Raw genomic sequence first — 13669 nt, 5'->3', positions numbered from 1 at the left:
TTTCGTTCTGTAGCTTATTACCGAACAAAACTGAAAGATTCGACACCTTACTACCGAACAAAACCGACATGTACAGCAGACCAGTGCCAAACGACCAGTAAATCCGAAAATGAATAATCAAAAAATTTACTCTTGCACTCTAAAAAACCTCACTCCAAATCATCACAAGCAAACGAAAAAGATATTGGGATGGATTAACCAATTGAAATGAGATAAGAAAGCATTAGATTTACATTCAAATCCAAAAAATTTAGGTTAGGGCATGCCTCCAACTTCCAATGGCTATGGTGGAGAGAGGATGCATGGCTGTGATGAAGGCAGAAGGTGGGTGTCGGCAATTTTGGGATGAAGGTGGAGTCATGGGTGGGGTGTACTTTGGTTGTGATTGGAGGTGAGGTTGAGGGTGGGGTGTGTAGTTGTAGTTTATGAGTGTTGGGTTTGGTTGTGTAAGGAGAGTTTATTTTATTTTATTTTTTTCAAATGATGTGAGTTGTCTTTTAAAGTAATTTCTCTTTGTGTCAATAAAATAATTTCACAAAATAAATTAATAGAGGTGTGCAAAAAGAAAAAAAAAAAAGTGTACAAATAACAACACTCTTTAGGATTCAGTTTTACCGAGATCGCTTAAATCCTGAATGCTAAAAAAAGAAACATGTTTTCCCTCTCTCGGGCATTAAACATTAAACAAGCAGAACCATATTAAAAGCTCAGTTGCAACCACTTTTAATAGGCTTAATTATCGATTTACCACCCAAAACTGTAACTCATTCCCACTTTACCACCTGAAAGTTTTTTTGTCCCAGATTACCACCTGTAACTTACATCCGTGTCCCATTTTATCTTGTTCCGTCAACAATTCCGTTAATGCTGACGTGGCGCGCTAGATGTGCGCCACGTGTCACATCTTTTTTTTATTTTTTTATTTTTATAAACTTTGAAAATTAATTAAAAATAGCTCCGAACTCAGAAAAATACAAAAAAAATTCCTACGGACTCGTCTTGACTAGCACTAATTTACTATAAGGTTAAATTACCAATTTGCTCTCTAAAATTTTTCAAAAAAATTAGAAAGTTCAAATTTATTTCTAAAAAATTAAAATAAACTTTCCTCTATTAAAAAAATTCTAGAATTTTCGTAAACTCTTGGACAAATTCTCAAAAATATTTTCAAAAATTACCAAAAGCTTGTTTTAAAGAATTATTTCGAGACTTTACAGAAATTTTAGAATTTTTCTAGAATTTATTTTATAGAGAATTTTATTTTTCTCTAAGACCGAGAGGTCTTTTGGGTAGCAAGTGTTCACGAGAAAGGTATTGTTAGTTTTTAGAAGACTAACGGTGCAGACCTCATATTTTTTGGAGTTCGGGAGATTATTCTATGAATTTTCAAAGAGTCTAGAGTATTTTAATTTTCTAGAAATAAATTTGGACTTTCCAAATTTTTTGGAAATTTTTAGAGGGAAAATTGGCATTTTGACCCCATAGTAAATTAGTACTAGTTAAGACAAGTCGGTAGGAATTTTCCGTGTATTTTTCTAAGTTCGGAGCTATTTTTAATTAATTTTCAAAGTTTATAAAAATAGAAAAATCAAAAAAATCAAAAAATACAAAAAAGATGTGACACGTGGCGCACATCCAGCGCGCCACGTCAGCATTAACGGAATTGTTGACGGAACAAGGTAAAATGGGACACGGATGTAAGTTACAGGTGGTAATCTGGGACAAAAAAACTTTCAGGTGGTAAAGTAGGAATGAGTTACAATTTTGGGTGGTAAATCGATAATTAAGCCCTTTTAATATTACATATTATTATATTTTTTTTAGAAGCAATCAACAAATTTTATTTTGGAAAAACAAAAGGAATAAGGAGCAGAATAATAAGTTTAATAACCACATGTGTAGTTAAAAGTGAAGAACCGCCTGTGAGTCGTTATCGCATTTTCCTCTTTAATCTTAAAACTAATTGCCCCAAGTTCCCAACCAAAACCGCATTATTTTCAGAAAAAAAAAAAAAAAAAAAAAAAACAAAACCAAAACCAAAACCGCATTAAACAAATAGCACAGAATATAACAGCCGTCTGATTTCAATCCTACTATCAATTGATTTTCTATATCGACGGCCACCCTTATCTCTCTCTCTCTTCTCTCTCCTCGCACAGAGAGAGAGAGAGAGAGAGAGAGAGAGCGAAGGAAGAAAAGAACCTCTTTTTACAGAGAGAGGGGGCTGGGAATCCCATCAATCTATCTTCCCTTCCCTCCTTTTTCTTTCTCTTCTTCTTCTTCTGAATTTTCTCAGAAAAGAAAGAGAAGGAAAGTCTAAAGAGAAACCCAGTAATCATTTATATGATTTTTGGGTTTGCTTAGGGATTTTGATTAGTGGGTATTTAATAATTTTTATTTCCTTTTTTTGGGTTTCGTTGGTCTTTGGGGGGTGTTAAAGGGAAGGGATGGACTTGGAAAGCATTGAGTGTGTGTCATCCTCAGATGGTCTTGATGAGGATGAGATCCATCAACACCATAATACTCTTCACCCACATCCTCATCCTCATCAACACCACCATGACTTTTCTTCTTCCAAGCCACGAACCAATGCCACCAACAACACCACCATTGCGGGTCCCACCGCCATTGCTCCTGCCACCAGCGTCCATGAGTTGCTTGAATGCCCTGTCTGCACCAACTCCATGTACCCACCAATCCATCAGGTCCTTATCTCTCTTTTCATGCATTTTGGAATTCCATATAGTTATGCTTTGGGTTGTGTTGAATTGGGTTTTGTTCGGTGTTGGTAATTTGGTGCTTGCATTTTTGTTAATTGAATTATTGGGGTGTGTGGTGGGTTTGATTGGACATGTAAAATTGGGATTTCGAAGAAATTGATTAATTTGATGTGTATTTGTTTGCATTCTATTGGCAATGGGTTGTCTGATTGGATTTGTGGAACTATGCTTTGCATAGAATATTGATTTTAGGATTGTCGATCGGTGATATATGGTGAATGGTGAATGGTGATTGGGTTTTCATAGTATGGAGGAGCATTGTTAACTAAGTCACAAATCTCTATAGGTACAGGGATGATTCAAATAGATGATCCAGTCGATGCTGATTTAGTATTTAAAGTCATGAAATGTGCTAAGAAGAGGATGTACAAATTAGTCAACTTTGTCCATTGCAAGTCCATGATTCTGCAGGAAGAACGTTTTCAGGGCATATATGTAGGCAATTATATGACTGATGCTAAGGCCCTTAGCTTTTGCATATGGAATTTCATATGCGATTATTGAAGAAAGATCGTGGTGTGTAATATAAGTCATCTAACTAATGAGCACCATTGAAATTGTCAGTCACTTCTTTTTGTTCTTATAACAGCTATAGTATGTGAATTGTTGTTGCAATCCACTGTTTTTCCGAAGAATGAAGTTTAAGTAGTTCAAACTCTTTCTTAATGAAGTTTATATAAGATGAACCCTTTTTCTTGAAACCAAATCTGCTATTTTGCAGTGCCACAATGGACACACTTTGTGTTCCACCTGTAAAACAAGGGTGCACAATCGCTGCCCCACTTGTAGACAGGAGCTTGGAGATATTAGGTGTTTAGCACTGGAGAAGGTGGCTGAGTCACTTGAATTGCCATGCAAGTATTACTCCTTGGGGTGCCCAGAGATATTTCCATACTACAGCAAACTAAAGCATGAATCGGTGTGCAACTTCAGACCGTATAATTGCCCTTATGCTGGATCGGAGTGCTCTGTTGTTGGAGATATTCCTTTCCTTGTTGCCCATCTGAGGGATGATCACAAGGTGGACATGCACACAGGATGCACATTCAACCATCGCTATGTGAAGTCAAATCCCCGGGAAGTAGAGAATGCCACTTGGATGCTTACAGTAAGTGTCATAACAATTAGATCTTTTGATTGGTTTTTCAAATGGGAGTTTGACCGAACTTTTAAGGGTAAAGTTAACACACTGGCACTGTCTACAATGTAATTCTCATCAATGTAGTTGTGCATCTAGATAAGCTTATACAAGAATTGAGACCAGGTAGATTGCAATATTCCTATTTGTAGTTTTTTAGTGTCAAACCAATTTTTTTCCTGTTACTTGGAGTTTTTTAATTTTAATGTGTGGAACCATTTCTCTATCATCTAGTTTATCATAATTTTAGGGTGGGTCTTTTACTTTATATTTTCTTTCTCGAAGGGCATATCTAGGTTAAAGTGAAATGCAATATTCTCTTTTGTTTCTTGGCATATAAATTTGTGTTAAGTTAATGCAATATCCTGTGGTTTATTTCTCATCCTTCTGATGTCTTTGGTGATGATCACTGTTCTATCCAAATTTTCAAAATGGTGAGCAACCATTCTTTATATATGATTGGAAGGATAATTATCATATGCTTTTCTCAAAGTTTTGCCCTGTCAAACTGGTTGGAAGAACTAGCAAGTTAAATTTGTCACTAATGGGAAGAGTTGCATGCAGTTGATCACCTAATCCCTTTTTGGTAAGTAGCCTGTTGGAGGATGCGACTAAACTAACATTAGTTCATCCCACCATTCAAACCATACCGGTTCTACAACAGAGTAATACCTTTTGTATAGGACTGCCTGCATGTTTTGGTTCATGACTTCCCTTCTTAACAAACTAATACCTGAACCCTATGGACTTGTCTGCTTTTCCCTTCAGGTCTTTCATTGTTTCGGTCAATACTTCTGCCTTCATTTTGAAGCCTTCCAGCTTGGCATGGCTCCTGTTTATATGGCGTTTCTACGTTTTATGGGTGATGAAAATGAGGCTCGGAACTACAGCTACAGCCTTGAGGTTGGAGCAAATGGCAGGAAACTCATTTGGGAGGGCACTCCACGAAGTATCCGTGATAGCCATCGGAAGGTCAGGGATAGCCATGATGGTCTCATTATCCAACGAAACATGGCTCTGTTCTTCTCAGGAGGAGATAGGAAGGAGCTGAAGCTGAGAGTTACTGGGAGAATATGGAAGGAACAGCAAAATCCAGATTCTGGAGTGTGCATACCAAACCTATGTAGCTAAGACAGATGATTTTGAAAATTTACAGTTTGTTGTTTGGGACACTTGTGTGTTGTACCTATTATGCCAGCATGTTCCTGGTATGTTGTAATGGACTGAACTTTTGAGGTTTGGAAGTTTTCAGCTTTAATAAATTGTATAATAAGCAGGCGTTTCTTCCTTTCAATTTGTTTGGTAACATTACTATCAACATGCGTTTGAATCAAGACAACCACATTATCTCTAGCTGTACTTTGTCTTTAAGTTATATGATCTGAGGAACAATCAGTCTTCAAATCATTTTTTTGCAGCCTTTTCTTTTTCCTCTTATAATACAAAATGACAACTGGTTGCCTTATAGACGACAGTACCTCATGCACAACCATTTTTCATGGGTGCAAGTGTTGACCCCTGAACCTTAGCAGAAGTCTGGTTTTTTCACCATTAGTATAATCAAGTTACTACTTTCCAAAAATTTCTCCTCTACTGTAAGGAGCTTTGACCACTCTTTTATATAAATGGGATGTTGTCCGTACATAGTAAAGTAGTGCGCTCAATCCTTGCAAATACAACCAATTCTGGTTATTTCTGCGCATGTAATACCTTCTCAGTTACATCGTAAATTTGAGCAATGCGTTCTAATATGCAAGTTCCCTGTTCCTTTATTTAATGGAAGATTGAAAGAAGTCAAGCTAAAGAAAACTTCTGCATTGAGAGAAAGGGATAAATGGGTTTCACAGTTGTCCCCAGACCCGGGCAACTTTATATTAAAACAAACAAAAGTTTGACCCGTGAATAGCGATTGCTAGCATTGAGTTTCAAATCAAAATCCTCAAGTGATGTCAATGTTTATGTTTATATTGGAAATACTTTGAAGATTGATGATTCACGTTTCTTTTCTTCCCTAAGCAGTCAGAAAAAATTTGGTATAGCAATCTGAAGAGTAAAATGAATGTCGATAAAGGAGCAGCAATACTTAAAACACATAAATGACCATAAACAACTAAAATTCCAATTGAGAAAAAAAAAAAATATCCATCATAATTTCCAACTAGTGTGATTACATATTTGACTAGCTAGGGAAGCAGATGAAACAAAAGATGACCATTTCCCCATATCAAGTTTTCACATTCAAGCCAATACCTTCTCAGTTGCACCATCACTTTTGGATTCTATCTCAGCTGAATTTTCAGCTTTGATTGTTTCCACTGCTGAGTTCGTATCAGCGGAAGCAGACTCCACAGAAGCCGCTTCTTGACCAGCTTGTGCTTCTTCATTCACAGAGGCAGCCTCTGCAGGTTTTGTTGAGGCAGCTTCATCACCTGCATTTTCAGTGGCCTCGGTAGACCCTGTCTCAGGTTCTTTATTCCCAAACAACTTAGATGGAAGTAGGGAAGAGACAGCAGCTCTTGCACTTTTCTTTGCTGCTTCTGCTGCCTCAGCCTCCTTAGCTTTAGCTTCAGCCTTCTGCCTTTCCTTCTCCTCCATAAGCTTCCCCAATTCCTCCTCTCTCCCTTCCTTCCTCAGCTCCCCTTTAACAAACTCCTGCAACTCCTCATTAAGTTCAACCCCGTCATCATCCAACATGGTATCAACCACATTAAGCACCTCATCCAATTTCCCTGCCTCACTCAGTGCCTTCATGATAAACTGATAGCTCGGAATGTCCATCTTGAGCTTCTTCACCATCAGATCAAAAAATGATTTTGCCTCGTCGACCTTTCCTACCTTGACCAATCCATCAACCAACTTATTATAAACAGCCAAATTTGGCCTCAGCTTGGCATCAACCATTTTTCTGAAATACTCAGCTGCATCATCAGGCCTATTCTCCTCAAAACAAGTATCCATCAACAAAACATGCGTAAACTCATCTGGGTTCACTCCCTTCTCTCCCATTTCTCCATAAAACTCCTCAGCTTCACTCAGCATCCCATTATTACACAAGTGCTGAATCAAATTATTGAATGACAATGTGTCTGGACTACATCTATAATCTCCCATCTTCCTGAAAACCTCAATGGCATCCTTAAACCTCCCTTGCGCGCAATACCCATCTGCCATCACATTAAAGCTTCCCAAATTCACAGCCAAACGCTTTGGCGGGTTATGCTCCTTGATCATCCTATCAAACAACCTCAAGGCCTCATCAAACTTGCCATTCTTGCTCAACGCATCCAAAACCGAATTATAAGCCACCGCGCTCATCTTCACCTTGGAACTCTCCCCCACAGCTTCCTCATAACACTCCATGGCCTCCTTCTCCATCTCCCTCATGAAATACCCCTTCATCAAGCTCCCATACACAACCCCATCTTCCACAACTCCTCCCATCCTCCCCTTTAACTCCTCGTAAAGCCTAAAAACCCCATCAGAATCTGAATTCTTCACGCAACCCACCATCAGATAATGGTAAACAACAGGATCCGGCGCAAACCCTTTGACATCAATTTCCTCCTTGAGCTCCAAAGCCCTCTCCAACTTGTTATTATCCACCAACCCTTTGATCAAAATCCGATAAGTAGTGGGCGAAGGGTTAACAGGGGCATCATTTATCAACTGCTTGTAATGTTCCATAGCAGTATCGGGCTTTCGGCAATCCAAATAAGTTTGAAAGATGAGATTGTGAGTTATAATATTGGGAGCAACACCTGCTTGAGTAATAAAGCGGTGAAGGGACAAGAGGTCAGAGTACTTGCACTGACGAAGTTGAGCAGCCAGCACAGAGTTGACGGTGAAAATGGTGGGGCGGCAGTTGGAGTAAATGGAGTGGCGAGTGAAAAGCGCAGCCTCTTCGAGGTCGTTTTGGCGGATGAGAGTGAGAATGCGGTTGTGGAGGTTGAGGCGGTTGCCGGAGAGGGCCGAAACGGGTTCGGGGAGTTTCGGGGCATTAGGGTTTTGGTGGGGTTTTGGGGTTTGTTGCTGTTGTGGTTGTTGGGTGCGGTGGAGGGAGGAGAGAGGAGGTTCGATGCGGAGGCGGCGCTTTCGACTACGTCGTGCGGCGGAGGCTTCTTCTGGGGTTGCGAAGGAGAGAAAGCGGAGGGAGATGAAGGAGGGTGGGGTTGGGTGGCGGAGGCGGAGGCGGTTGGCAGGTTTGGCTAGGGTTCGAAGGTGGGTTAGGAAGGTGGGTTTGGAGAGAGCCATTGATTTTAGTGCAGAGTTTCAGAGAGAATTGGGGGATGATGATGATGATGATTGATGGGGTTTCTGAGAGGGTTTAGAAAATGGAACAAGTGATACGACAGTATTGGGCTCTACTAACTGAGCTACTATTATTGGGCTCTAATTGCTGGGCTACAGCTATTGGGCTCACTGCTCACATAACTAAAAAGCCCAATTGCGAGAGAGAGAGAGAGGAGAAGGTGGAGCCATTTGATATTTGGTATTAATTATTTTTTCTGTCTATGTTTCTGTTTTTGGTTCCATATTTGTGTACCCTCTTAATGGGTTATATTTGGGCAACTCTGCCTAACCATATTCCACAAAGAGAATCACTAAGTTAGTACACGTACTGAACAGAAATTAACAGTAGCAAATTAATTTATCTGTTTTTTCATGTACCAAAAATATATCATCCATCATAGGACGTTATATATCATGGCCTGAGCAGTTCATTGGCCCATCAACCACACCCTAAGGCACAGGATTTTATATATGTCCCAACGACCAATTGAACTAATGACCATAAACACCCAGAAATCTACTTAACCAAACATCCAAGAAAGATTACAGTGCATATCGATCAGTCGAGTACTCGAGTACTCCTTAGTCACAATCCCTTATATTTTAAAAACTTACAAACTTTGAATTAAAAGAGCACTTTAAGAAACCAATAAAGAAGAAATACAAGAAACTCAGCTAGCTGACTTGATTGAAAAGTCGGTGTACAACCCAAACTGGAGGCCGTCTGCTCATCTTTATTAGGGTCCTAGCAAATGTGCTGTAAAGCTCTATAAAGCATCCATTTTTGACATCATATACACCAAAATTAGAAGGTTGAATATCCATACATATTTCGTTACGCTGGTTATCTTCGTTGAAATATATTAAATTTGATAAACAACCTGAAAATTTTGATGCCAAAACACATACCGTGGAGTTATCACCCAAAAATAGAGAAATGTCTTCTAAGGTATTCTTCTCAGTCCACTTACATTCATCAAAATTCATTTAAAAAATTTTGAATTTCTTCGTCACAAATCTCCTATTTTTAATTCTAAAATACCTTTGAACCATCAAGAATCTTTTACCATGTAAATCCATGATATATCTCTTAATTGTCTTCCCTGTTTCTTAACACCTTTTACAACAACCTCTTTCACACCTACATTGGATTGAGAAGTGAGATCAAAGGATAATAGTTTGTCCCAACTATCAACAGCGTATAATTTATCTCCAACATGAACAACTTCTTGAATAAAATTCCATTTTTTATCAACAAAAGTCCATGTGGTGTCTTTATTGAGTCTAATAAAAGCCATTTGAAGACATCCTTCATATATTACCACAACAGTGCAATCGTTTGCATTTAATATTGGGTCCGCTGAAATTGTAGCCTTGTAGACATAGTAGTTACATATTTCAAGTTCACATTCATATCTTTCTGGAGGGATCAATGGAGGAAGGCGAATGATTGAATTTTCTTCTTCTTCCTTCCCTTTAACCTTAGAGAATGGGTTTAGTAGGGTTACTTCAAAATTCTCTTCCACCACTTATTAGCCATCCTTTTGAAGACCCACAAAATCGATTATTTGGTATTCTTAATTGCAAATCGAGAACCTTGTCATCAATGATGTTATATACGTTCCAGGTATCTTCTTTGCCAGTGGAAATCAAAAGCATTGGAGGTTGATCACTACTTGAGATCTTAGTGCATAGACTTTGATTATTCTTTGCTACAAAATGCCATGACATACAAACAACACTGAATGGCAAATAGTCTGATAGCAACACTAATCTTTCAAAAACCAAATCCAAAAGGTGTTTGGGCAATTCTGCCCAATCTGAGAAAGAAAGAAAGAAATAAACGAAAATTAACAATATACAAATAATGAATGATTAATTATGCCCAAACTAAAGAGATTACATAATCCAGTGCTTTACTAAATAATCATGAAACGGTGAAGCCAATTAGGATAATAATGAAGGCTGAAAAATCTGTTAAAGATTAGAGTTATTTTATTCTATTTCCTTTTTTCTAATTAGGCATATAAGTTACTTTTTGCAATTAATTTCTACCACAGCTCGTAGAGTATGAGCTAGAGATCGAATAAGACACAATAGGTTTTTTTTTTTTAGAGAACATGTCTAATCCATAAATTCAAACTTAATATAAATTTTCTTGTATTAATTTTGGCTGAGAAAACACAAACAAGAGATTAAAGATTCTCCACGAAGGATCTATGCCAATTATGGAATATCAATGACTAAAATAAAAGAAACCTCACCTCTAATTTATACAAAATTTTGTGTATTCCCTTAAACAGTAGAAGAGTCATGCAATCACTCAGGATAAATAACAGGATTATAACAACTTGCAATATCTTTGAGATAACATAACTGAGTCCATAATTTCAAACCCTGAAAGACGATCTTTTTTTTTTCTCTTTTTTTGTTTTTTGCTGAGAAAACTCCAAGAGAAAACAAAAAAAAGATGGAGGGTTGCTCCACGTTAATCAGGAAAGCCAATTCTTGTTATATATCAGTGACAAAAACAAAAGAAACATCGCCCCCTTTATTTATACAGTAACAATTCTTGTTCTCCCTTTAAGAATAGGAAAAGGATTTGATTAAAACAAAAAATAAAAAAGAGGATGAGATAAGAAAACTGGTGTCCCATTATTTAAAGTATTTGTAGAAGTTTGACAAAATAGAAAAGATTTATAAGAGAGAGGCCCGCCCACTATTGATCGAAAATGGTGGTGGCCCGGCCCAGAAATAGGCCTTAAGGGAGAAAGACAGTGGACTATATAGACAACCTTTCCGATGAAACCGTCTCCTTATTTAAATATGAATTTAACGATCATCCGTGCAAAAAATTTAAAGTCGTTTAACTATTTAATTATCATCACATTTAAGTGTTCACCAAAATTACTATGTTTGTCTACTATCACAATTAGATGGTTTAATGATTTTTTATTTATTTAGTTTTTGTAAGTTTGATCATTGTATAGAGACTTAAAAAATAGACGGTTTTGATCATCAAACTACAATATAAAATGAGTCCCACAAATTATACCTCATTATACCAAAAATGGAATATACCTTAACGTAGACATGTCAATTGATCAAATTCTGATCAAATTGTCCTAAATCCAAGTCTGAATACATTTATAATTGGATTATCAAATTCAGATCATATTTGGATTATCGGATTCAATATATCAATTCGTATTCATATTTAGATCATAACCGGATTATCAGATTCGGATCATATTTTAACTGAATTTATTTAGAGACAGACAAGATTAAAATGTTACTAGTATTAGGTTAGTATCATCTATTCTTGTATATTATTTTTAACTTCGAACTTATATAAATAAGTATAATCATTTAAGTGTATTTCCATGGTGTAAAAACCCTACGGAAGGACATCTATATAGTCCACTCTCTTTCTAAAGGGACAGACCCAGGATTTTAAATTTTGGTATTTTTTTTCCTCACTGAAACATGCATATTAATACATATAAAAGTATTTCAGCTCCAGATTTTCAAAAACAAGGCATAAAAAAAATACATATAAAAGTATTTGTATAACTAGGGGTTAATAAGGGTAATCAATAATTGGAAGAATAATAGAAGAATAGAAAAACTGGCTGATAGGGAGAAGGGGGAGAAGAGACAAAATAACTGGGCTGCTGGGGAAAGATGAGAAGAGAAGAAAAAAAGAGAAAAGAGAAAATTATATGATGGACTTGCTGGGGAGAAAAATGAGAAGAGAAGAAAAAGAGAATAAATTATACGTTGGACTTGCTGGGGAGAAAGATGAGAAGAGAAGAAAAAAGGGAAAAGAGAATAAATTACGAGCAAATTACAATTTAGTATGAGCAAATTTGTTTTTGTCTGAGAATTAAAAATGGGGAAAGGAGAACAAATCATAAGTTGCGCCGCTTGAGAGTAGAGATTTGATGTGGGTTAAGCCTGGGATGGGCTAAACCTTAAACCTTATTCATAGCAAGCTAAGCCCTTTATTATATTTTATAGTTAAGATAAATTAATTCATACTTAATTTTTTTTTTGAAAAATTATTATTTGTGACTGTAATACCACGTATCATACATAAACGTAGTGTTACCAATCCACCAATTATAATACACAATAGTTTGTCCCTAATCAAGAAATCAACTTTGCAAACTAAATTAAACGGTTAGAATACATCTAATTGGTGTTGCACTTCCTAGAAGACATAGAAGTTATTAAGTTCCATCCAAAAAATCGAGTTTGAAATTGCTAAAGGATTCAGACCAAAAATAAAAAGTTGGTAAAGAAAATGCTCGATTGAATAATTGATCTATTCTAGCCCAACAAGAAGAGGAAATTGGTAATTGTATGCAAGTCATGAAACGAGATTAGGCTTTCTCAACTATGTCGGTCTTACTATGCAGCCCATGCCTGGTTTTCAAACTTGGGGACCCAGAGCTTCGCTCCAAACCCCAAGCTTAAAATATTGATATTTGTCTTTGACTAAGCATTGGGAAAAAAGAAAATATCAAAATGACAGCATATGCTAATAGCAAAATTAAGAAAACAACCATTAGGTTGACATCTAAGTTAAGCGCACTAAACCAATAGACAGGTCAAAACTACGCTTTCTTTCGTATTAATTAATTAAACCAATCAATTTTAAGTTTTGTAATTTAAACATCACTTTGACATCCCAATTTTCCAACCAAAACTATAAACTTTGTCTCTTTGATGTTGCAATTTATATGTGCTGGGTCACATCCCTTTGAAGTAGAATTTTTCTACATTAGATAAGATGCAATATTATGAGAAGTGATTATCACATTCTAATTTTGTACATTTATACTTCACTTATATTATAAATTAAACTATACGAGTAGAGACTAATAAAAAGGTAGGCGAAGAAAGGGACATGAGCAATTAACAAATAAAATTCAGATATGGTTGACAAAGTATGTGGCGAATACGTATCCACAAGGGATAAAATAGCTTAATTACATGCATTAACTTGATTCAAATATCAATCTGTATTTATATTCAGATCATATCCGGATTCCCAGCTAGTTTTGGTAACGACTTGTTTCTTGGCTTTTTTATGATGAATATCATAATTATATTATAATTGTACAGAGACTTAGAAATAAGACAGCTTCGGTCGTTGAATTCCAATGCGGAGTAAGTCTCACAAGTCATACCTCATCATGTTTGAGATGAGGTATACCTCAACGGAAAGAAGCCCGCATTATATATGTCCAAAAAATAAAGAAATCAGGAGCAAAATTAAACAAATCACAAACTGATCTCCTAAATCAGTTTCCTAATTCGAAATCGGTTTCCTAATTCTTCAATAAGTCTTATTCTTGAACGGAGTTGTGTGATCCTAATCTTATTGTTGAAGGGAGTTGTACGTGTAATCTTAAAATCTTATTCTTCTCATGATTTGTATACAAAAAACAATTAA

The 13669-nt window shown here is 36.5% G+C and overlaps 2 protein-coding genes across 2 annotated transcripts; one reads left to right on the top strand and one right to left on the bottom strand.

The window, feature by feature from the left end:
• Positions 1-2105: 2105 nt before the first annotated feature.
• On the top strand, positions 2106-5271 carry LOC147289258 (E3 ubiquitin-protein ligase SINAT5-like). Its single transcript, XM_086235951.1, has 3 exons — positions 2106-2705; positions 3502-3888; positions 4687-5271. The coding sequence occupies exons 1-3, from the start codon at positions 2448-2450 to the stop codon at positions 5047-5049; spliced, it is 1008 nt and encodes a 335-aa protein (XP_086092077.1). The 5' UTR covers positions 2106-2447; the 3' UTR covers positions 5050-5271.
• A 744-nt stretch (positions 5272-6015) lies between these two features.
• EMB1796 (Pentatricopeptide repeat (PPR) superfamily protein) lies at positions 6016-8211 on the bottom strand. The gene has a single exon (XM_086237177.1). It carries the CDS (start codon positions 8167-8169, stop codon positions 6157-6159), a length of 2013 nt encoding a protein of 670 aa, XP_086093303.1. The 5' UTR covers positions 8170-8211; the 3' UTR covers positions 6016-6156.
• Between the last annotated feature and the right edge of the window lie 5458 nt (positions 8212-13669).

This window comes from Dryas octopetala, chromosome 3 (assembly GCF_963921425.1).
Source record: "Dryas octopetala chromosome 3, drDryOcto1.1, whole genome shotgun sequence".
NCBI lineage: Eukaryota > Viridiplantae > Streptophyta > Magnoliopsida > Rosales > Rosaceae > Dryas > Dryas octopetala.
The sequence above is the reverse complement of the archived record's forward strand: the minus strand, read 5'-3'. Positions and strand labels throughout refer to the sequence as shown.